The sequence below is a fragment of the Mesoplodon densirostris genome, chromosome 2 (genome assembly GCF_025265405.1).
Source record: "Mesoplodon densirostris isolate mMesDen1 chromosome 2, mMesDen1 primary haplotype, whole genome shotgun sequence".
Lineage (NCBI taxonomy): Eukaryota > Metazoa > Chordata > Mammalia > Artiodactyla > Ziphiidae > Mesoplodon > Mesoplodon densirostris.
Window position 1 is genome coordinate 36,242,322 of NC_082662.1, and position 24,631 is coordinate 36,266,952.

General features: G+C 42.5%; 3 protein-coding genes and 1 pseudogene across 5 annotated transcripts in view; 2 read left to right on the forward strand and 2 right to left on the reverse strand.

Moving 5' to 3' along the window:
- Positions 1–24,631, forward strand: part of ZNF691 (zinc finger protein 691) — a 77,828-nt gene that overhangs the window by 33,321 nt on the left and 19,876 nt on the right. For all 3 annotated transcript variants that reach the window (XR_009531124.1, XR_009531123.1, XR_009531125.1), the window contains 3 exons: positions 1,309–1,368; positions 17,589–17,651; positions 18,364–18,561. The gene's annotated coding sequence lies outside the window, so the exon portion shown is untranslated. The remainder of the gene's footprint in view (positions 1–1,308; positions 1,369–17,588; positions 17,652–18,363; positions 18,562–24,631) is intronic.
- On the forward strand, positions 14,872–15,561 carry LOC132479281 (transcription initiation factor IIA subunit 2-like). Its single transcript, XM_060082845.1, has 3 exons — positions 14,872–15,057; positions 15,126–15,231; positions 15,521–15,561. The coding sequence occupies exons 1-3, from the start codon at positions 14,872–14,874 to the stop codon at positions 15,559–15,561; spliced, it is 333 nt and encodes a 110-aa protein (XP_059938828.1).
- LOC132483844 (protein BEX3-like) lies at positions 16,662–18,708 on the reverse strand (annotated as a pseudogene).
- The window catches only part of SLC2A1 (solute carrier family 2 member 1), a 28,504-nt gene continuing 27,193 nt past the window's right edge, over positions 23,321–24,631 (reverse strand). The window contains exons 9-10 of the mRNA XM_060089644.1: positions 23,987–24,190; positions 23,321–23,620 (exon numbers count right to left, since the gene is read on the reverse strand). Of these exons, the coding sequence (XP_059945627.1) occupies positions 23,420–23,620; positions 23,987–24,190 (405 nt within the window). The 3' untranslated portion in view covers positions 23,321–23,419. The remainder of the gene's footprint in view (positions 23,621–23,986; positions 24,191–24,631) is intronic.

Here is a 24,631-nt window from a genome sequence, read left to right on the forward strand (position 1 = left end):
AATTCAATTAGCAAACTGGACAAAGAAATGAGTGGTATTTTCACTTAGGAGAAAGCATAAATAATCCATAAACATTTGAAAAAATTTTCTAGTTCATCTGAAATCAGGGAAATGAAAGTTGAAATCATAATAAAACCCAATTACACAGCCACCAAATGCAAAAGTTAGATAATAGTGAATGTTAGCTAGAATATGGACTAAAGGGAACTTTCACGTGTTGCTGATATTGGTGTAAACTGGAAAAGTTCCCTAGGAAAATAGTATGTCGTTACCTTAATAAGTTGAACAATGCATACACTCTACAAGCTAGGAATTCTACTATGAGGTATATTTCCTAGAGAAACTCTTGCACTTGGGCAGCAAGAGACATGTAGAAGAATGTTTATAGCTGAATTGCCTATAATAGCAAAACATACAAACAAAAAAAATAACAAAAATGATGGCTTCATCATTTTGAGATTTATCTATGTTATTGCATGAAGCTGCATTTGATTTTCACCACTCTATTGTATGAATACTGTTGTACTGGGGGAATGCCACAACTTATTTACCTATTCTTTTCATTAAAAGCACTAAAGCCAGACTGTTTTACTGGTGAATCTTTACTAAACTTTCAAAGGAACAGATAATTCTTGTCTTATACATGTTATTCCAAAGGGGAGAAATTATCCAACTCATTTTTCAGAGGTTAATATAATACTGATACCAAGACCACTTAAGGGCAGTAGAATGGACAACCTCATTTGTGAACATGGAGCGAAAATTCTGAATACAATATTAAAATTTAAACCCGGTAGTAAATTTAAAAATAATGTATTACATACAACCAGAGTACAGCTTATTCTAGGAATGTAAGGATTTTTGAAAATTAAAAACTATTGGTGCTTTTGGCTTCCTAACCTAGCCCCACTACTTCTTTGTAGGCAATAAATAGCACAGGCAAGGAGAACAATCCAAGCAGTAAGCCACTACAATTACTGTGATCCAGGCCAAATTATATGGAGGACCAGGGAATGAATGTTTGGGGTTCATTCATATAGCAAGGCTAATGATTTCAACATACAGATAAAACAGATGTGCAACTGCATGATTTATTAACTTTAACTAGGTTGAAGCTGACAGGAAAAACACCTGTCTTATTTATGGATCCAGAACCCAGAAGCTCTCCTGGGTGTAAAGGCTCAAGATAATGTTTTTCTTTCAGGACATCATGTCTTTGTCTTCTGCATAAATCCCTTGTAGGTGCCTCCCCAGATCTTCCCCCAAGGTAGAGTTAACATCTCTAACTTCCACTTATTTCATTTGCAGGTGGTGTTTTTGCCTTAGAAGATCACAATTTTACAACCATCATGTAATGAATAGATTCAGGTAAGGATCATCAATGTATACTAAAACTGTTGGGTGAAAGATTGTTGCAGAACAGGAAATTTACATGGTTTCAAAGTATCATTCCATAGGTTAATTGATTAACTATAAAGAGGAAGAGGTAACTTTAAAGTAGAATTCTGATGGATACCACCTGAAACAAATGATCAAATTTACCATCACCAATAACAAGGCAAACTGACATTATGTGCCTCTTGATGTGATGTGATGGGAAGTACACATCATCACACATATAGTATTTTTGCCAAAAATGATTAACCTAAATCTAATTGTTGGGGGGAAGGTGACCAAATCCAGACTGTGGGACATTCTAAAAGACAACTTCCCTGGACTCTTCAAAAACAGTAGAGTCATGAAAGACCACCTATGTGTGTGTGCATTGCATACATGCACGTGTATGTGTACTGTTCTAGATTAAAGATAAAGATGAAAGGATACGAAAAAGGCTTGACAACCAAATGCACTGAGGGATCCTTAATTGGATCGTAGATCAAATAAGAAAAAAGTTATAAAGGAAATTGGTGATAATTGATGAAATTTTACTGTTATTGTATATTAAATATATTAATGTTAAATTCCTTGGATGTAATAATGGTATTGCAGATATTTAGGAGGATGTTCTTGTTAAAGAGTTACATGCTGAGGTGTTCAGGCATAAAGTATCGTCATGTCTGGAACTTTCAAATGGTTCAGCAAAAAGAGAAAAAAGTACATAGATGGATACCCAGGTAAATAAAATGTGGCCAAACATTAACAACTGGTGAATCTAGGTAATGGATAAACTATTAATTCATTATACCATAAGTTCACCTTTTCTGGGGATTATTTTTCAAAATAATAAGTTGGGGGAAAAAGAAAAAACTAAAAAAAAAATGCACCTACTACAGTTGGCAAAAGGCAAGGGCAGCAAGGGAGAAAGGATATGCAGTGCAAAATTACAGAAACTTTAATCTTACTTGGCTAATCACCCACTGTGTTCTTGAAACCCTCACTTTTGTGGTCACAAAAATGGAAACATTCCATACTTTTTGTTTTTCTCCTCTCTCTTCATAAGGTCTGACTCATCTGAATAGCTTCTCCTGAATTTACTTAGTGAATTTATTTCTTGGTAGTTAACCTTGATGCTTTTCCCACCTGCTGTATAATAAACTCCCCTTCTCAATTCCCCCCCATTGATCAATGCTGTCCGTTCAACAAGTGAAATTCACCTTAATAGCTTAAAGGAGGAAAACTATATGATTGTTGTCCTCAGTGCAAGGAAAGCACACAATAAAATTCAGTGCCTCTTAAAAAGTGAGAAAATAATTTCCTTAATATGAAAAGGAGCATCTGTAGCAAAACCTCCATCAAACCTCATACATTAAAGTACAAGTATGCTTATGAGCCTTAGAAGTATTTCCTTTAATAGTGGTAATGAAGTAGGCCAATAGGATGCAGGGTACTTCTATCACCACTAATGTTCAGTGTGATATTGGAGATCCTGACCAATACAATAAGACCAGAAAATGAAAGAGTAATTCTAAGGATTGGAAAGGAAGAGATTTATTTGCAGATTATATGATCATTTGCATAAAAATAATCATAATAAGAATAGCTAATGTGTATTGAGTACTTAATATATGCAGGAGCTGTTCAGTAAGCATTACATGTATAAATGCCACTTAATTCTACTTTAAAACAACCCTAGGAGATAGGTATAACTATTATCCCCATCTTACAGATAGTGACACTAAGGCACAGAGAAGGTAAGAAACTTGCTCAAGATCAACCAAAGCAGTCTAATTCTAGGCCCTTAAGTTTTAATCACTCTTCTATAACTTTACTGTCATCAACACAACTTGCGACAAAGAGAGGCATGAGAGGTAGTCAAGAGCCAATGCAATAAAATTAGTATGTCTTTAGAGCTAGAGGAGAAGGCGTAACAGTGGTTCTCAATATTGGCTGCATACTGGAATCACTTGGAGAGCTTTGAAAAATCCTGATGCCCAGCCTGCACCCAGACCAATTACATCTGAATCTTGGAAGAAGGGTGGAAAGGCCTCAGTAGTTTTTAAAGAACAATTGCATTAAAATGTCTTAAGAGAACTCAAGAATCCATTCAAATTGTGGTGTAAGTTTCCTTTCTTGCAAGGTGGGTGAGGTTGCACACTCTGAGCAGATGAATTACAGAAGGGTGTTATTTGAAGGGTGTTATCCTCCTGGGAGAAGGATAGGGACTAGAAGTCCCACATTGTGGTGGAGACTGTAATAAGGTCTCAGTGTATCCACATTTGGCTCAGATAGAGTCATCCTGAAGCCTGCAAAGCTCAGGTGTCAAATCTCTGACTGATAATGACTTATTGTGCTAATAAATTGTCAACGCAATAGCCTCGACTTGTTTAAGGTGTCAATCTCAGCCTTCCTAAGAAGGTAACTATATCACAGCCAGGAACTGTTAAGCTGGTTACCTCAATGTGGCCCCTCCCTAGATGGTAACTCTATCATGACTGCGAATTGTTGACCCAGTAATCTGAAATCCCTGGAGATGGTAGAACTTCTTTCTCAGTGCATAAGTGGATTTTCAAGTCTGAAAAGGCTTAGAATTAAATATAGAAATGGGGACTTCCCTGGTGGTCCAATGGCTAAGACTCCGTGCTCCCAATGCAGGGGGCCCAGGTTTAATCCCTGGTCAGGGAACTAGATCCCACATACTGCAAGTAAGAGTTCGCATGCTGCAACTAAAGATCCCACATGCCACAAGTAAGACCCAGCGCAGCCAAATAAAGAAAGAAAGAAAGAAAGAAAGAAAGAAATGATAAATAAATCAAACCTATCACATAAATACTTTTGTGTTTAAAATAATTGTGTGTATGTGTTTGGTACTTAAAATGTAATTTTGAAATAATATGGCATATTGAAGAATCTAAGAGATTAGCCTAGTTTGGTAGATTAGACCTATGAAATGTAAGGAAATATAATTGTTTGTAAATAATAATATTATTTAAAAAAATTTTTTTTTTGGCCATGACGTGCAGCTTGTGGGATCTTAGCTCCCCAACCAGGGATTGAACCCAGGCCCTTGGTGATGAGATTGCAGAATCCTAACCACTGGACCGCCAGGGAGTTCCCATGTAAATAATATTAGAATACTAGATCTACTAGATCTATATGTTATTTATTTATTTATTTATTTACTTGTGGCTGCTTTGGGTCTTCGTTCCTGCGTGCAGGCTTTCTCTAGCTGCAGTGAGTGGGGGTTACTCCTCGTTGCGATGTGCGGGCTTCTCATTGCCGTGGCTTCTCTTGTTGTGGAGCATGGGCTCTAGGCGCACGGGCTTCAGTAGTTGCAGCACATGGGCTCAGTAGTTGTGGCTCACGGGCTCTAGAGTGCAGGCTCAGTAGTTGTGGCACATGGGCTTAGTTGCTCTGTAGCATGTGGGATCTTCCCGGACCAGGGCTTGAACCTGTGTTTCCTGCATTGGCAGGAGGATTCTTAACCACTGCGCCACCAGAGAAATCCTGATCTATATGTTATTTATATATATGTAACAAATTTTTGTTAAGTACTTGGGAAGAATTTGCTTACTAGAGATGAAACTTGATTGAGCAGGCATATGATGGGTGTAAAATGAAAAGAGAATACGTGAAGTTTATATTCAGTTTACAATGTTTAATGAAATTACATTTTATAAATTTAAAAATGGGATTGTTTAACAGAGTTTAATTGTTCTGCCTGAGTTACCCGAACAATAATAAAAGATCTCCTTAAGCCTAATCATTATTTTTCTATAAATATAATCAATTTATAAATAGAATAATATATTTGTAAGTTGAACTTTTAAATAAAGCCAAGGTTTTGAGTTTGTAGATGAAAAAATTTAATATTAATTTAGAACTTAAAATTCTGTAGTCTTTTGTGCTCACAAAATCTGCCCTCAGACATGAAAAAAAATCACATCAACACTATTATTATCTGCATTTAACTGATGAAGAAATGGAAGCTCAGAAAGGTTAAGAAAACAGGAATCAACTCCATGCGTGTGTGGCTTTAAAGCCTGTGCTCTTAACCAGTGTGCATGTGGTTTCCCTGATGGATCAACCTCCTGAAAAGTCAAATGACTTTGGAATAATTAAGTAAACTATTTTGAAGTGACTTAATCAGTGTCTGCTCATATGCATTATAGGTTGACTTCACAGCTAAGTGGTCAATTTCAGCTCAAGGAAAGAGACTTTACTGGCTCATATGACAGAAAATTCTGGCTTCAGGCAGGGTTGCTACAGACTCAAACTCTGCTTCTCTCTGTCCATCTGTCTGTGTTGACTCCATTCAGACACAGGCTTTCTTGTGGTGCAAGATGACTGGTGCTATCCCTCTGGGCTCAAGGACAGCTAGAAAATGTGGCTGCCTCTCTCCCAGTGTTCCCACAAAGGAATCACTGCATCTCACTGACTCTCATTAGCTCATGGGTCTATTCTGGAACTAATTACTGTGACCGAGAAAATGTGATGTTTTAAATGGCCATGCCTGGGGTCTCAGGTTGACCCCTAGAGTTGGAGGTGGAGTCAAATCCACCACAAACACGTGGGCTGAGAGTAGGGAGGGAGCAGTCCTAGAGAAGGGTGATTGGATGACAGGCAGCAAAAACAGATGTCCATTACAGTGGGCAAACTTCTCTCTTACTTAAGTACCTCACTATATCATTCACATGTACTGCTGACATAGTCTCTTCCTTTTGGCCAGGAATCACGATACAACACTATAACTTAACTGTGTATCCTTTATTTTTCCCATTATTGCATTTTGAGAGCAGGGATATCTGTCTTTCCTTTCATCAGTGACCAAAATAAAAGCTGTTCAGGCATTTATCTAAATGAATGAAACCCAGATTACAGGAGCCTGGGTTTGTTACCTCAGAAGAGAAGTAAGGAAGATGGGAAAGTGTTTTTATGGTATAGTGGGTGGTAGCTATGTAGTATAAGGAAGGTAAGTCAAATTCACGAGACACTTATTGATAACTTCTTTGTGTTAGGCTGATTCCTGTTGGGGACAGTGTTCCAGTGCCCTTCAAGGAGCAACCAGCCTAGAGGAAGAGACAGATGGAAGGTGTTGGTTACTGTGATTTGGTTTCGGCCCAGATCCATGTTAGAATGGGCCACCATATAGGCCTTGGTAATGGGTTGAGTCCTGGAGAGGGTTGGGGTTATCAAGTGTAATGTTGATTGGGTTTAAGGTTTTCAGTTTCCATTTATTGAGCACCCCCATCAAGTTACTTATACCCAAGGCCTGGGGCTTGGGGAGTAGGCAGGTCAAAAGGCTCCCAGAGTATGCCCAGGTCCTGGCTCAGGGTTAAAACCACCACTTCAGAGTGTGAAGAACCTAGTCACAAATAGCCCCAGATACCCACAAAACCACACACATATGGGGCAAATTGGGACAAAGCAGAGACCATGCTTCCAGACGCCCAAAGGAATGGAGCATTGTCCCAGAGACAGCCTGTCTACAGACATGGAAAGGGTACTGCTTAGTTCCAGAGGGAGGGTGTGCAGGGTGCCTGAGCTTGAGACTTTGTGAAATAGAGTTGATCACACTTTTTACTTTGGCTGTTCAGAGGAAGGACATCTTTATCAAACTGCACCCATTCTGAAAACCTGACTGTGGTCATTCAGAAGCCAAGGTTTGCGTAGGAAGTGTGGGAAAACAGGAGTAGAACTGGAGAAGGAGTCATTCAGGCTCTATGAGAGAACAGCTCATTCCTTTTCCCTCCTGTCTTCCTGGAGGGAGAGGCTAGTGATAGAAGGCAGCCCACCATGATACTCGTTTCTCAGTGTATGTGGGTCTGAGATAAACATGGAGAACTTCTTGAGGGTGAAGAGGGAATAGCCTGCCCTCCTGGTCAAATGGTAACCCTGCTGCTGTTACATATGGGCCTAGGACGGCTGCCCATCATTCATCACTCAAGGCCTGCCAGAGAGTTCCCTTGACCCAGATGCCCCAGGTAGGGGATGGAAGAGAACCTGAATAGGGAGCTGGCACCCTGTCAGCACAACAGGGGCAGAGTTAGAAAACACAACCCCAAAGGAAGCCAGAGGCATACTAATCTGGACCCTCCAGAAAAGTTGTCTTCAAACTGGGTATGCATACCCCTGGGGGTTCACAAAAACTTTCCAAGAGGTATGTGAGCATATTTAGCTTAAAGGGAATCAATGTAAAGATCCTCAGCTTCCAGGTGTACTCTTTCCAAAAATTAATCTGACTAAGAGGAGTGATGACAGCAAGATGGTAAAATAAGAAGCTCAGATTCCCTTCCGCAACAGAGACATTGACATAACAATAATATACAGTCCCAAAAGCCTTTATGAGAATTCCAGAAACCAGTTAAGAAACTCACAGTACCCAGGCAAACTAAAAGCCAAGAACAGCTACATTGAAACAGATAAGAGGAACCATTTCATTTCACTCACAATAGCCCTTCTCCCAAGCTGGCATGGCTTGGAGCACTCAGGAGTAGAATAGAAATCATAGAGTGAGTGCTCTCAGACCACAGTGGAATTCAACTAGAAATCAACAACAGAAAAATGGCTAGATAATCCCAAAATACATGGAATTTAAGGTATTAAATAAACTTTAAATAACACAAAACTTCTAAACAACACACGGGCCAAAGAAGAAATATCAAGAGAAATTTTAAAATGTTTGAACTAAATGAAAAACACAACTTATCAAAATTTGTGGGATGTAGCAAAAGAAGTGCTTTGATGGCACTGAATAGCATATATTAGAAAAGAGCTAAACTCTAAACTCAATAATCTAAGCTCTACCTTTGGAAGTTTAGAAAAAGAAGAGAAAACTAAATCAAAAGTAAGCAGAAGAAAAGAAATAATAAAAATTAGAGCAGAAATCAATGAAATTGAAAACAGGATATCAATAGAGAAAACGATCAAAACCGAAAGCTGGTTCTTTGAAAAGATGAATAAAGTTGATAAGCCTCTAGCTAGGCTAACTGAGAAAAAAGAGGACACAAATTTCTAATATCAGAAGTGAGAAAGGGGGCATCTGATCCCATGGACATTAAAAGGATAATAAAGGAATATGAGCAACTATATACCCACAAATTTAATAATCTAGATGAAATGGGCCAATTCCCTGAAAGATATAAACTATCAAAACTCACATAAGGGGCTTCCCTGGTGGCGCAGTGGTTGAGAGTCCGCCTGCCGATGCAGGGGACGCAGGTTCGTGCCCCGGTCCGGGAAGATCCCACATGCCGCAGAGCGGCTGGGCCTGTGAGCCATGGCCGCTGAGCCTGCATGTCTGGAGCCTGTGCTCCGCAACAGGAGAGGCCACAACAGTGAGAGGCCCGTGTACCGAAAAAAAAAAAAAAAAAAAAAAACAACTCACATAAGAAGAAACAGGCAATCTGAGGAGGCTTATATTTATTAAAGAAATTGATCAATATTTAATAACTTCCCCAAACAGAAAGCACCAGGCCCAGATGGCTTCATTGGTGAATTCTACCAAATATTTAAGGAAGAAATTATATCTATTTTCTACAATTCCTCCAGAAGACAGAATCAAGAAGGACTACTTCCTAACTCATTCTATGATATCAGCATTATGCGAATACCAAAACTAGACAAAGACCTTACAAATACAGAAAACTACAGAAAAATATCTCTCATGAACATAGATGCAAAAATTCTCAACAAAACATTAGTGAATGGAATCCAGCGATGTATTCAATATAAAAAGAATTACAGAGGGAGGATTCTGGGAAGATGGCAGAGTAGGAAGCACCTGGAATCTGTTTCCCCACCAAGACAACAATTAACTGGCAGAATCTGTCTGATGTAACTACTTTGGAGATCTGGCTGGAGTCTACTGAAAGCCTGCAACTTCCAGGGGAAGGCTTGGATGATAAATAGCAGTTAATTTTGGTCAATTTCAGCTCTTAGCACAGTAGCAAGTACTCATCCTCCACTCCAGCCTCATGGCAGGCAACACACACATTTCTTGGAGTAACCTACACAGAGCTAGTGGGAGCCATGGTGAATAAAAAGGACACTGTCCTCCAAATATTGGGGATCTGTGCTCTGATTGCTGCTGCTTCTTTCTTTTTTTAAAATAATTTTTATTGGAGTATAGTTGATTTATAATGTTATATTAGTTTCAGGTGAACAGCAAAGTGAATCAGTTATACATATACATATATCCACTCTTTTTTAGATTCTTTTCCCATATAGGTCATTACAGAGCATTGAGTAGAGTTCCCTGTGCTATACAGTAGGTCCTTATTAGTTATCTATTTTATATATAATAATGTATATAGGGGCTTCCCTGCTGGCGCAGTGGTTAAGAATTCGCCTGCCAATGCAGGGGACACAGGTTCGAGCCCTGGTCTAGGAAGATCCCACATGCCACAGAGCAGCTAGTGAGCCTGTGCTCTAGAGCCTGCGAGCCACAACTCCTGAGCCCACGTGCCACAACTAGTGAAGCCACGCGCCTAGAGCCTGTGCTCTGCAATAAGAGAACCACTGCAATGAGAAGGCTGTGCACCACGACACAGAGTAGCCTCCGCTTGCTGCAACTAGAGAAAGCCTGTGCACAGCAACGAAGACCCAATGCAGCCAAAAATAAATAATAATAAATAAAATAAATATTTTAAAAATCTTTAAAAAAAAATACTGTGTATATGTCAATCCCAATCTCCCAGTTTATCCATTCTCCCCTTTCCCCCCTGGTAACCATACATTTATTTTCTATGTCTGTGACTCTATTTCTGTTTTGTAAATAAGTTTATTTGTACCATATTTTTAGATTCCACATATAAGCAATATCATAAGATATTTGTCTTTCTCTGTCTGACTTCACTCAGTATGACAGCCTCTAGGTCCATCCATGTTGCTGTAAATGGCATTTGATTGCTGCTTCTGATCACAGAGGTGCAAACAAAGAGAAGGGCAGCTATTGTTGTTGTATCTTCCCCCACTGTCACAAGCCACTCCCCCTCTGGTTCAAGTGACTTCCAGGTGATTTACAGGACCAGTACCCTTTTCCTGCCCTTCATTTTTCTTTTTCTCCTCTTGGAGCCCAGACATTAAAGACTAGGAGATTCAAAAACAACTGCATATTGGGGAAAATTAGAATGTGACTGTACATACCCAGGGAAAGATGCAGGTCCAGGAAAGACCTGAGGAGACCTTAAGTTTACATCTCAGGCTGATCCGTGGCACAGAGACAGCCTACAACAATAAAACAAAAACAAACAAATCCATCAAGTCCTGGGGATGGGAGAGAATATGATTTCCAAAGTTACCACATTATTAGATTCAAATGTCCAGTTTTCAACAACAATAAAAAATCACAAGGCATACAAAGAAACAAGAAATCATGGCCCATTCAAAAAATAAAAAAAATTTAAAAACCAACAAAAACTGTCTCTGAAAAAAGCCTGATGACGAATCTACTAGAAAAGACTTAAAACACGTGTCTTAAAGATGCTTAAATAACTAAAGGGAGATGTAGAGAAAGTCAAGAAAGTAATCTATGAGCAAAATGGAAATATCAATAAAGAGATAGAAAACCTAATAAGAAGCCAAAAAGAAATTCTGGAGCCAGAAGTTATAATAGCTGAAATGAAAAATTCACTAGAGAGATTCAAAGGCACATTTGAGCAGGCAGAAGAAAGAATCAGTGAACTTGAAGATAGGACAATAGAAATTGTTGAGTCTGAGGAACAGAAAGAAAAAAGATTAAAGAAAAGTGAACAGAGGGCTTCCCTGGTGGTGCAGTGGTTGAGAGTCCACCTGCCGATGCAGGGGACACGGGTTCGTGCCCCAGTCTGGGAAGATCCCACATGCCGCGGAGTGGCTGGGCCCGTGAGCCATGGCCGCTGTGCCCGCGCGTCCAGAGCCTGTGCTCTGCAACGGGAGAGGCCACAACAGTGAGAGGCCCGCGTACCGCAAAAAAAAAAAAGAAAAGTGAACAGAGCTTAAGGGAACTGTGGGACAACATCAAGCAGATTGATTATATGCATTGCAGGAGACCCAGCATGATGAGAGAGAGAAAGGGACAGAGAGAATATTTGAAGAAACAATGTTTGAAAACTTCCCAAATTTGATGAAAAATATGAATATAAACATCTAACAAGCTCAATGAACTCCAGGTAAGATGAACTCAAAGACTCATACTGAGATATAAAAGCAGCGGGACAGAAGCAAATCATCACACAAAAGTGAGCCTCAATAAGATTTCTGGCAGGTTTCTCATGACAAACTTTGGAGGCCAGAAGGCAGTGGGCTAACATATTCGAAGTGTTCAAGGGAAAAAACTGTGAACCAGAATCCTGTATCTGGCTAAACTGGCCTTCAAAAGTGAGGGAGAAATTAAGACATTCCCCAATAAACAAAAGCTGAAGAAATCAATCTCTATACTTAATCTGCAAGAAATGCTCAAGGGAGTCCTGCAATGTGAAATGCAAGGACATTAAACAGTAACTTGGAGCCATATAGAGAAATAGAAATCTCAAAAGAAGTAAATACATGGGCAATTACAAAAGCTAGTATTATTGTAACAATGGTTTGTAACTGCATATTTCGCTTTCAACATGATTTAAGAGACTAATACATTTAAAGAAAAAAATCCAATTAGTCTAAAAGCTAGTATTCTTGTAACTGGTTTGAAACTCCAAATTTCATTTTTGATGTAATTTAAGAGACTAATGAATTTAAAAGAATTATTAGTTTATGTTTTGGGGCACACAGTGTATAAAGATGTAATTCTGTGGCATCAGCAACCAAAAGGGGTGGGGATGGAGATGGAAAGGAGCAGAGTTTTTGCATCTTGTTGAAGTTAGGTTGTTATAAATTAAAATTAGAATGTTATAAGTTAAGGATGTTAAATGTAGTTCCCATGATAATCACAAAGAAAAGAACTATAGAATATAAACAAAAGAAAATGAGAAAGGAATGCAAATGTTTTGCTACAAATAAATCAACTAAACATAAAAGAAAACAGTAACACAGAAAATGAGGGACAAAAAGCTATGGGGCATATAGAAAACAAGTAGCAAAATGACAGAAGTAAGTCCTTCCTTATCAGGAATTACTTTAAATGTAAATGGATTAAGTTCTCTAATCAAAAGACAGAGACTGGCAGAATGGATAGAAAACACATAATCCAACTCTATGCTGTCTATAAAAGACTCACTTTATTTTATTTATTTATTTATTTAAACTTTTAATTTTATATTGGCGTATACATATACATGTATCCATTCTCCCCCAAACTCCCCTCCCATCCAGGCTGCCACATAACATTGAGCAGAGTTCCCTGTGCTATACAGTAAGGTCCTTGTTGGTTATCCATTTTAAATATAGCAGTGTGTACATGTTGATCCCAGACTCCCTAACTATCCCTCCCCCCACTTTCCCCTTCGGTAACCATAAGTTTGTTTTCTATGTCTGTGAGTTTGTTTCTATTTTGTAAGTAAGTTCATTTCTTTTTAGATTCTGCATATAAGGGATGTCATACAATACTTCTCTTTCTCTGTTTGACTTACTTCACTCAGTATGACAATCTCTAGGTCCATCCATGTTGTTGCAAATGGCATTATTTCATTCTTTTTAATGGCTGAGTAATATTCTGTTATACATATGTATCACATTTTCTTTATCCATTCCTCTGAAAAGACTCACTTTAGATCCAAAGACACAAATACAGTAGATTGAAAGTGAAAGGATGGAAAAAGATATTCCATGGAAATAGTAAGCAAAAGAGAGCAAAAAGACAAAATAGACTTTATATCAAAAAAGGTTACAGATTCCTAGGGGTATTAGCAGAGGTAAGGGTGTAAGAAAAAGCAGGCCAGAGAGTACAGAGTTTTAAATGGCAGGCTAGGTATTCTTTCTGCAGTGTGCAGTCATCAAGGCCATCCAGCAGGGAGGAGCCATAATCCCAGACCTGAGTGTGAAAGATGAAATGAGAAGAGTGTGGAGGAAGTCAACTTGGTTGAGGAGTTATTTCAGTTTACTCAGAGAACAATATACCTTTTTCCATAAATGTCCTGATATAAAATACCCCTAATAGGGCCTGCCTCTGAAAATATGTCTCAAAGAGTTAGACATGATTTTTGAAAGTATGAAATGAAAGGCTAAAGCTTGCCCAAGCTCCAGCACCTATTGCCCCAAAATAAAAGAACAAACAAATGTACAGATTTTGACCAAGTTGCTTTTGTTCTAATTGGTTTTTAAGAGAGCCAGCATAGGTTGGCTGTATAATAATACAATAATAATAAAACACAACATTGTAAATCAACTATACTTCAATTAAAAAAGAATTAAAAACAAATAAACAAACAAAATGATTATAGTAACCATTGAATGAGCACTTGCTGTGAGCCAGGTACTATAAGTCTTTCCTCATTCAATACTCACAAACCTGTGATGTAGATTCACTTATTATCATCATTTCATAGATAAAGAAACTGAGTCTAAGAGAGGTCAGAGTCAATATGCAGCATTACTTAGATTAAAATGCTGTGCTTTCTATTTCAAAATCAATGTCTTTACCCATTGCACTTCATGTGCTTAAGCAGTTGTGCTTGGCAGACGGCATATAGCATTGCCCCTGGGGATGATGATGTGACAAGAAAAGAACTGCTTGACTTCTTTGTGTCTTGATTTGTTCAGCAATAAGTGGAAATAATAACTGCCTTTTTATCAGGCAGAGTAACGGGAGATAAGACTGTTTTTCTCTCTTGGTTTGATTGCAAAAGAGGCCATGTCCACCCATAGGTGTGAATGGAAATAAGAGGCCACTTACAGAGTGTGGTTTATGTTGGTGGCCCAAGTGCAGTTGCCTCATCTATACAGTGGGTATAATAATAATAGTGTCCACCTCCTATGATGTTTGTAAGGATCCAATGTATTCATACATGTCACAGATTTAGGACAGTGCTTGACAAACAGCACTCGCTATCTAAATACTAGCCATTACTGGTATTAAAGATAGAAACTTGGCTACCAGGGATCACTGTGGCCATAAATATATGTAACCTCCAAGCAGAGATAGGGGAGAAGCCTCACTCACCCTGGCTTTTTCTCAGTAGGCATTTAGTTAGGAAGATTAGCTAGCTATAATCTTGGCCAGTAGTAAGCAGAGCTCAAAGAATATGACAGGGATGGAGAAATAACGTCATCAGAAAATAAAAATAGCTCCTAATTTTTACCATTTCTACAATCAAGCACCACATTAAGAGTACACCAACTTGGTCTTGCCTAATCCTCACAGTTCTGTGGGGTAGGTGTTATTAACTGTGTCCTCTGTCAGCCTCCACTCCCACCTCTGTAAAAAGACAATAGAAGGTGATGGGAGAGGAAGGGGGAGGGTGGTCCTGCCGCGCTCCTGGCCGTGCAGCTTCTCTTGGCTCTCTCCGAGGCAGGAAGCGCCTCTTCCACAGGACATCAGTGTAAGCCTGAATAAGAAAAAGAATTTCTCCCTCCTAAGCCATGGCACATCAGTTGCACAGAGATACCACTTTGGGAAACAGTCTTCAGGAGAGCCTCAATGAGCTCATACAATCTCAACAGATCACCCCCCAACTTGCCCTTCAAGTTTTACTTCAGTTTGATAAGGCTATATATTCAGTGTTGGTACAGAAGGTCGGGAACAGAGTCAATTCCAGGCCTATGTATGTTTGGCTACCTTCCCTAAAGAGTTACTGAGATTTCAAACGTCTGAAACGTTATCTGCAGGATTGAAGGGCTCTCTAAATACGTACAGATTCTGTGATAATGTATGGACTTTTGTATTGAATGATGTTGAATTCAGAGAGGTGACAGAACTTGATAAGGTGAAAATTGTAGCCTGTGAGTGGGACCTCTCTGGTGGACAAGTGGCTAAGACTCTGTGCTCCCAATGCAGGGGGTCCAGGTTCGATCCCTGGTCAGGGAACTAGATCCCACATGCCACAACTAAGAGTTGCACATGCCGCAACTAAAGTTTCCGCACGCAGCAACCAAAATAGATCCCGCAGGCTGCAACTAAGGATCCTGCACGCCGCAACGAAGATCCTGCATGCGGCAATGAAGATCCCATGTGCTGCAACTAAGACCCGGCGCAGCCAAATAAATAAATAAATAATTTAAAAAAGTGTAGCCTGTGATGGTAAAAACACTGGCTCCAATACTACGGAATGAATAGGAAAAAAATTGGCTTTTTAATGCCATCCTGTTATTGTTCATCTCTTTTCGAAGAGAAGCATAGGAGACTTTTTAAAAAATTTATTCTAGCATTGCAGAAATGACTACACTATGCTGTACTATCAGAGAATTCCAGTAGAAAGAAGCTTATAACTCTGTACCCTCTTACATTTATTATACATCATGAAGAAACAGAACTTTTTTTAAAATATTTATTTATTTATTTATGGCTGTGTTGGGTCTTCGTTTCTGTGCGAGGGCTTTCTCTAGTTGTGGCAAGCAGGGGCCACTCTTCATCGTGGTGCGCAGGCCTCTCACTATCGCGGCCTCTCTTGTTGCGGAGCACAGGCTCCAGACGCGCAGGCTCAGTAGTTGTGGCTCACGGGCCTAGCTGCTCCGCGGCATGTGGGATCTTCCCAGACCAGGGCTCGAACCCGTGTCCCCTGCATTGGGAGGCAGTTTCTCAACCTGTGCACCACCAGGGAAGCCCCCAGAACTTTCTTTTTAATGACAAATCAAACACTGTTGCCTTCCTAAGACTATTCTTTAATAAATTCATTCTAAAACAAACAAACAAAAAGTGATGGGAATTCTTGCCTGGGCAATATGACCCCAGAGCCCACACTTCTAACCTCTACCCTCAGCTTCTTTGAGGGTTTACCCCTGGGAACCAGACGTCAAGGTGGGGGGTCAACAGGCTGGGGTGGAGGTGGGGGAAATAAGACACGCCATAGTTACAACCACAGTCTGCAGTAGGGTTTAAGGAAATAAATTATAGGCCCCGAGTACTTTGAGTTTCCTCGTTTAAAATTAGATTTTAAACCCTAGGCCACGAGTATCAATGGTACTTTCTGGGAAACTCTGAGTGAAGCCTGTTGACACAAGTGCTTTTGAAAGTTCAAAACACCAATAGATCTTGTACCCTCTGCTTAGAAAGAAAGGAGGGAGGAGAGAGAATATCTACTTCCCAATTTTTATAAAGTTTAGGTTAAATTTATACTTATTCTTATTTTTTGGGGTTTTTTTTTTTTTGCTTTTTTTTTTTTTTTTTTAAATTTTTATTTATTTATTTATTTATTTATTCATTTATTTATAGCTGTTTTGGCTCTTCGTTTCTGTGTGAGGGCTTCCTCCAGTTGCGGCAAGTGGGGGCCACTCCTCATCGCGGTGCGCGGGCCTCTCACTATCGCGGCCTCTCGTTGCGGAGCACAGGCTCCAGACGCGCAGGCTCAGTATTTGTGGCTCACGGGGCTAGTTGCTCCGCGGCATGTGGGATCTTCCCAGACCAGGGCTTGAACCCGTGTCCCCTGCATTGGCAGGCAGACTCCCAACCACTGCGCCACCAGGGAAGCCCTTTTTTTGCTTTTTAATTGCTTTATTAACTTCACATTTTCCATGCAAATGGGTGAAACTCTACTGTTGACAGAAACTTAGATTGGGTGCCAAGGCAATTTCCAATTAGAAGCTGGTAACACAGAACCCACCTGACATGGAAATTACATAAGGTTCACAGCAAATGGATCAGAAAAGGCGTATCAGGAAAATGCAAGAAAAAAGAGAACAGTGGGAATCACAGTATTAATCTCATGGAAAATGGCAGGAGTCAATGCATAAGGCAAAATTCATCATGATGGTCATGGTGATTAGCGAGCTCCCCCATAAGGATATGTAGACAATTCCTCAACTGCATCTCCCTAAGTTTTCTCCTAATTTCGCTCATCTCTTCATGAACATTTCCATATGATCTCCATCTCCACCCATCCCAACTGTGACCTGCCTATTGGGTATGGCCCATCAGAAATTAGGGGCAAGTTGGCGAGCCTGTCCCCGTCCATTATTTCCTGCCGGCTGGTGGCCTTCGCCCCCTCCCAAAGGGCGGTTTTCCTTTCCTTTTTGCACAGGCTGCTCCATTTCTTCGTTTCCCCGGGCCTGTCCTTGCTGTCTCCTGCTCCTCCCGATTCCCGCCACAAGTGTGCCGCCGTGAAACTTAGTACTTATTCTTTATACTTATTTCTATCTTGCAGAGCAGTAGAAATTTCCAAGACTCGTTACTGGGAAAGGCAATGAAATTTCTTTAAGAGTCAGAGGTTTGTTTTCATAATTATCTTCCATGGGTTGTTTTCACCTTACAACTATATTTTCATTATAGAAAACTATATGTGTTGCAATATAGGTCCCCTCCAAGTTGTAAAGTATGTCATAGGAGGGTGGATTTGCTCACTAACTATGAAAACTAACCTGCTGAGCATAACTGCATATTATAATGAACACAAACAAAGTATCAAAACTGGGAAGTTTCTTCTTATATTAAAAAAAAAAAACCCAAAGCAACACCCAAAGTCCTCATGTGATATATGAGGCCCTACATGATCTAGCATCCTGCCACCTCTCTGCCCTTATCTCCCTGTCGCCCTGGTCCAGCCATCCTTGCCTCCTTGCTTGTCCTTCAACACACTAGACATGGTCCTGCCTTTGTACCTTTGGACTTGCTGTTCTCTTGGCTTAGAAAAGCCTTTCCCCCAGATTATGTGTATGATTTGCTCCCTTACTTCATTCACATTTGTTCAAATATCACTCCCTCAGGGAAACCTTCAAATTATCTCATCTAAAATCAAGCCACCCACCCCACCCTCACATCCATCATCTTCTATTCTTTGGTTTGCCTTTTCTTCCCCATAACACAAATCACCATCTGATACTTTATTATACATTTGTTGATTGTTGATTACTGGGTTTTCCCCACCAGAGTGTAAGCTCCATGAAGGCAAATCTTTGTTTTGTTTGCTGCTGTATCCCCAGCCCTAGAACAATGCCTGGCGCCCAGCAGGTGCTCAATAAATGAATGAAGTGAAACGAATGAAAAGATATGGGTTCCATGACAGGAAAGAGCTTGCACTGGGAACCCTGCACCAGGTGGTTTAGGAGATGCCGACCATCAGAGCCAGAGATGACCTTCAGAAGGGAAGAGATCCCTGGGAATTCACAGAAACCTGGGGGGTGAGTACCAGACTTTATGAAGGGGGTGAAAGGGGGAATATAGAGTAACTCTAACTGACACCTGCATCACACACACATTATCTTATTTCATCTTAATATCACAACAGATGAGGAAATTGAAGATCAGAAAGGTGAAGTGACTTACCCATGGTTATTCAGCTAAGTAGCAGAGCCTCGATCTGAAGTCAACTCTGTCTGACTCTAGAAACCATGTTCTTTTCAAGACACCACACAGCTGAGGAGAAAGTTTGGCAAAGAGTGTGTGTTCAGTTAAGTAACAGTTGAAGGAATGAACAAATGCTTCACAGAGAAAGTGACTGTTAATTTGGTCTTTTTTGAGATCAAACAGCCTTATGAAGAGACCAAAGGCAGACCTGGAGAAAGAAGGAGATTGAACAAAAAGTTTTAAGATTAGATAGTTAGGTGAGGAGCTGTCCAAGGAACACTGAGTACATCAGCTTAGCTGGATCTTAGGGTGTTAAAGGAGCATTTGGGAGATAAGGTCTCCAAGGACCCAAATGTGAAAGATCTTGACTGCTTGGTTATGGAATTTGGACTTTACCATGAGACGGTGGGGAGCATTAAGCTGTAGAGTAATGTGCTCAGACACTGCTTTAGGAAGTCATTCTGGGGTGCTGGGGATGGGATTACCAAATGGATTTATTGTAATAGTCCCAGTGAAGGGTTATCGCCAAAGCAGTCAATTCTCTCTGAACCCATGAAAGGTTGAGGTTAAAACCAGCCCTGACCTAAACATTCACACAACAGCCACTAGTTGGCAGCAATGTCCCAAGAAACAGGTGAGCCAGCCCCCAAGTAGGAGCTTCCTCAGCCAACTCCTTGGGCTGTGATGGGGTATGGTCACCTGGTGGAACACAAGAGTAGTTGGGAGAACAGCCTGTGCGGAGGGAACCCCAAAGACCCACAGGGGAAGGAGTATGTGGAGGTCAGAGGACAGGGTGATCAATGCCTGGAGGATGGTTGCGGTGGGGTGGGGGGCAGGGGTGAGAGGGGAGGCTGCATCTGAGAGCTAGAAACTGATTGCAAATGGCCTTGAATTTCCAGGCTAAGAACGCTGGACATTATCCTGAGGGAAATGGGGACCCAGGAAACCCATGTTTAAGTAGAAGAGAAACATGACTAGACTTGCCTTTTAGAAAGATCACCAAGATTGCAGTGTGGAGAATGAGGGGAAAGAGACAGGAAGCAGAGAGAACAGTGAGGAGGTGCTGCAGTGATCCCCAGAGAGATGATGAGTGGTCTGAACTAGGGTCAGCAATTGCAGTGGACAGAAGGGGTCAGATTTGTAGGCGACTTAAGAAATAAAAATCATAGAATGAGAAAGAGGGCATTAAAATGTAGTTTTCACAGAAGAGAATGAATATTCTCTCCCCATTATTAAGAACACTTCCTGAATTGTTGGATTTTCTCCCTAAAACTGCAGTGGAAGAGCTCAGGTCGTGGAACTTCTTTAGGTCTAAATTCACTCAACAATCCTGATCAGTCTGTGGTGGGAACTGGCGACAAAGGAATGAGTTAGCAGTTGCCTCCCCACTGGTGGAATAACAGTCAACTGTACAGTGTGGAGAGGGCTTTGATGGAGGAAATACAGGACAGTGTGGGGTCCAGCGGGGGAACCTGATGCAGGTTTCCAGGGAGAGGAGACTTTTGAGCCCAAGATATGCAAAGGATCTCACAAAACTGTCAGTGAGCTAAGCACTGGAAAAGAAGGGAGTCTGGGAGCAGCCCAGTTACCTGTTTACCCCTTTTCGTCACAAACCGTAGACGTCACCTTATGCGCGATAAGGTGTCCCAGGTGAGCTACATTCCCTAGGATGAAAGCGCTAACCCAGCCACGGTCGCCAGCTCCTGGAGCAAACGCACTTCCCACAAGACAGACATGCTTAGTGTCCCTCAGAGGCTCCTGGACCGCCGCCCAGGGCAGACAGGCTGTGATTGGTGGGAGCCTGGGGCCCGCCCCTCACCAGCCCAACACTGCGGTTCTGATTGGTGGAGAAACCGCGTAGCCCCGCCTCTCCCGCCAGTCGGCAAAGGAGGCTAACCAGGTGGGTGCGCGACTCCTGAGGGGGCCCTGGAGCACCGCTGTTACGGTCTGGGGGAGCTGGAAGATCGCCCCAGCCCCAAATCTACACCCGCGATGGACTGCAGTCCCTAGAGAAAAGGCGTCAAGGGACCGGAAGCTGTGCCTCCCGGAGCATTATGGGCCCAGGCTGGGGTGGGCCGGGTCTTCCGGCGCCTGCGTGCACCTAGCAGTTTGGGAAATGGTGGCCCCCGGCACGTTGGTGCAAGCCCTGTGAGGGGCGGGAACCCGGGAGTGGGTTCTCGGGCATTTTCAGACCAGGGTGTGGAGCCCTGGGCTGGGGTGGGGCCGGGCTACTTCCGGGCTCCGCCCCGCTTTGGGGCCTCGGGCGCCATCTGCTTTGCATCCTTAAGCTCTGGCCTCTAGCGTGCCCCTTCCGCCCCAACCCCACCCCTAGTCCGTTTCCTTCCATCCGGTGGGAGCAGCAGCCAGAGTGCCACCACAGGATTTTAAGAGCCCTGAGTGCGCACCTGGCACCCTGGGCCCCTGACTCCTCTTTGCATTACCCCTCTCGGGGCCCCTGTGAAGCTTAAAGAGCTAACTCCTTTCAACAGAAGCCTGCTGGGGCCATGTGATAAGGCCTCCTCCATCGCACCTGGTCCCAGCCCTTCATCGGTTAACCACCCTGCCCCCAGGCTCAGGCAAGGCACTACCCTTCTCCGAGCCTCACTCCTGATATGTGAGATGGGGATGGCTAACTCCTCAGATTCTCTGTACCTAATGATAATACACAGGGGCTGCCAATTACGATGTACCCGTTTTCCCTTCTCACCCTCTCCGTATAACTCCGCTTCATGGCAAGCAGATTTTATAGTTTAACCTGTGTGCAGTTATGAAGGCTTCGACAGGCATATCCACCCCACCCCACCCCCGATTTTGTCAGCTGAACCTCTAGGGACAAATATTCTTGGTGCTTTTATTTCAACTGTTTTCTGAGTGCCTGCTCTGTGCCAAGCACTGTATTTAGTACTGAAGACCCAGATGACCCAAACTGACTGCTTTCCATGAAATTGAGACTAGTGGGGGAAATAGGAACTTGTGATAAAGGTGGTGATAAAAGACATGTGATAAAGATACAGTGCCACAGGAAAGGAACAAATGAAGTGCTCTTGAAATTCAGGGATTGGGAGAAGGGGGTTAGAAGTCTTTAGAGGGTGTGCAGTAGCCTATAAGCTGGATCAGAGGGGGCATTCTGAATTAAACAGATGGGAGAAGGCAGCTTGACAGCTCGCTCTGCCCATGCAGTGAACGTGGTTCATTTTGCTTTGGAGGGGCTGGGGGTTTGGGGGGAGGAGTGGGGTATAGGGTGGGGGGTGTGCAGTATAATTTTTTTTTTTTTTTTTTTTTTTTTTTTGGCCACGTGGCTTGTGGGATCTTAGTTCCCTGACCAGAGACTGAACCTGGGCCACCACAGTGAAAGCGCCGAGTCCTAACCACTGGACCGCCAGGGAATTCCTGCGGTATAATTGTTAAAAGCAGGGGTTTTAGCATATTTGCTGTGAGACTTCAGGCACATTAACCTCTTTGAGCCGGTCAAATGTACAGAGATAGTACCTACCTCACATTCAAGATAATGCATATCAAGGCCTGAGCATCAAGGTCAGCACATAGCTATCATTTTTTTCAATACCAGCTATCATACGTGAAGGAAAATGGGAATGCCTCGAATGCCAAGATTTTTAGATTTTCTCTAGGTAATAGAGATCAAACAGATTTTTAAGCAGTAGAGGGTGTTGATCAAAGGTGCTTGGAAGTGACTGAATCTTGGAGTCAAAAAGTCTGAAGCCGCTCTAATAGTTGCTTCTTTCCCATTCCCATCCAAATCTGCCTACCCTCAACCCATGTGCATTTCAGAACCATGTTTCTAAAAACCAGCCATTTATATCTGCTTAGGTAAGATACAGAGGGAGTAAGGTGGTGTATTTACAAGTTGGTTTGTCCAGATATACTATAACTTAGTGTCTGTATTTAATATTGACAACCAAAAAATATATATAAATATCTTCCAACTATACACAGCAGGGCAGGAGTGTTCACGTCTTCTTGAATAGTGAGTTCTCAGTTTCCCATGGCCCTCCTCTCTTGGTGATCGTCTGGCCCTCAGTGCAAAGGAGACTAGCACCTGGCAGCCCAATCTGGCCCTTCCCCTCTCCTCCCTGTACTCCAGTGCTCCCAACTGGTCTCAGGCAAGGGAAGATTAATTTGAGTGGTTGGGTAGGAAGAGACAGGAATGGGCGAATCCTAATGGAGCCTGATCCTGGAGCCTGATCCCTAGGTGGGGAGACCTAGGCCCACAGGAGTGGCCAGAGCCACCTCTTGGGGTAGAAGACTCATGGTTCATAGTTCAATTAGTGTGTCCTTGGGTCATAGGTCCGGCCCTACAGATTAGCTTGGCAAAGAAGGCAAGTGTCTAGGCAGGGCTTGGTCCCCACCCTTAGGCATTGAGCCATTCAGGTTGAAGCCAGGGATGTGGATAAAGGAGACTCTGGCTGATAAAAAAATAATAACAAAATCAGTAATAAAAAAATTATAAAACCTGTTGCTTGTCTGAATAGATCTGAGCAACAGTCTTTTGTTAAAATCCTGGAGCCATTAAAAGTCCTGAATATTCTTCTGGACATCACTACTGGCTGAAGGAGGGAGCCCCAGGCCCAGCTCTGCTGAGATCTTGTCAGTTTGAAAGTCTCATCCAGCTGCCTGTGCTCCGAGAGATCCTTGGGCTGCTGGGAGCAGACCGGGCTGGTGGTGTGGGGCACCTCACACTTGTGAATCAGCTCCCAGGGGGTGGAACAGCTCCTCGGGTGTCTTGTCACTTTGGCTCGCTCCCCCCTGCCGGAAGCCAGAAGCAATCTCATCGAAGGTCCTGCCTTTCGTCTCGGGAACTTTGAAGTAGGTGAAGATGAAGAACAGAACCAGGAGCACGGTGAAGATGATGAAGACATAGGGACCACACAGTTGCTGAAAGATACACAGAAACACTCGGTTGGAGACCTGACCCTACATCGGGCCGTAGGACCTTGGATAAGTCACTTTACCTCTGGGCCTTTGATCTGGAAAAGGGAACACCCACCTACAACCCAGGAGCACTGGGATGTTAATATTAGACTCTGCGGCACCTGGCATGTGATAGGAGCAGGTTCCCACAGCAGAGCAGAACAGAAAATTCAAAGGTAAGGAAAGAACCCTGTGTGACTTGGGCTTCTGAGCCTGTTTCCTCCCCAGCATGATTCCCGTAAGAACGGCAGGGACAGCATTTTGCACAGTACTATGGGGTCCTGCATGCAGGAGAGAAATGCTGAGTGTGGGGACTCTGGGAGTTCTCACCTCCACATACTGGAAGCACATGCCCACAATGAAATTTGAGGTCCAGTTGGAGAAGCCAGCGACAGCAATGGCAGCTGGGCGAGGGCCCTGGCTGAAGAGTTCAGCCACAATGAACCATGGGATGGGGCCGGGGCCCACTTCGAAGAAGGCCACGAAGCCAAAGATGGCCACGATGCTCAGGTAGGACATCCAGGGCAGCTGCTCCTGTTGAGGATGAGAGAGGGGAGAAAAGTTAGATTGGGCTGTGCTGGATCCTCAGAAGAAACAAACTGCAAAGGCAGCCCAGGGCAGGCCTAAGAGCTCTAGGCTGGAAGGCAGGAGGCCAGGGTTGATCCTGGATTTGCCGTGTGACTTAGGTACCCCGTGCCGGGTCTCGGATTCCTCATCTGAACAAAACAGTTTAAGTCCTGCATGGTCTGCCCTCCCAGAATGGTCATGTAGTTGCATGTGGAAGGTCCTAAGAAGAGGTCCCTGACGACCCACAGCTCTGGCTGTGGAGCAGTCTGCTTACAGTAGGAGGATGTGGAGGAACACTCCTGGGGCTGGGTGTTAGAAGGCTTGTAAGGTGCCCTACTCAGGACTGGCACAGAGCAGGCATGTGGTTTTACGTATCATCATTCTCGAGGACGCTGCAGTAGAAGAGTT

Coding starts and splice junctions, on each gene's coding strand:
- LOC132479281 (XM_060082845.1), top strand. CDS start 14,872: ATGGCACATCAGTTGCACAGAGATACCACTTTGGGAAACAGTCTTCAG. Junction 15,058..15,125: donor TCAATTCCAGGCCTATGTAT/GTTTGGCTACCT, acceptor GCAGGATTGAAG/GGCTCTCTAAATACGTACAG. Junction 15,232..15,520: donor TAAGGTGAAAATTGTAGCCT/GTGAGTGGGACC, acceptor AAAAAAGTGTAG/CCTGTGATGGTAAAAACACT.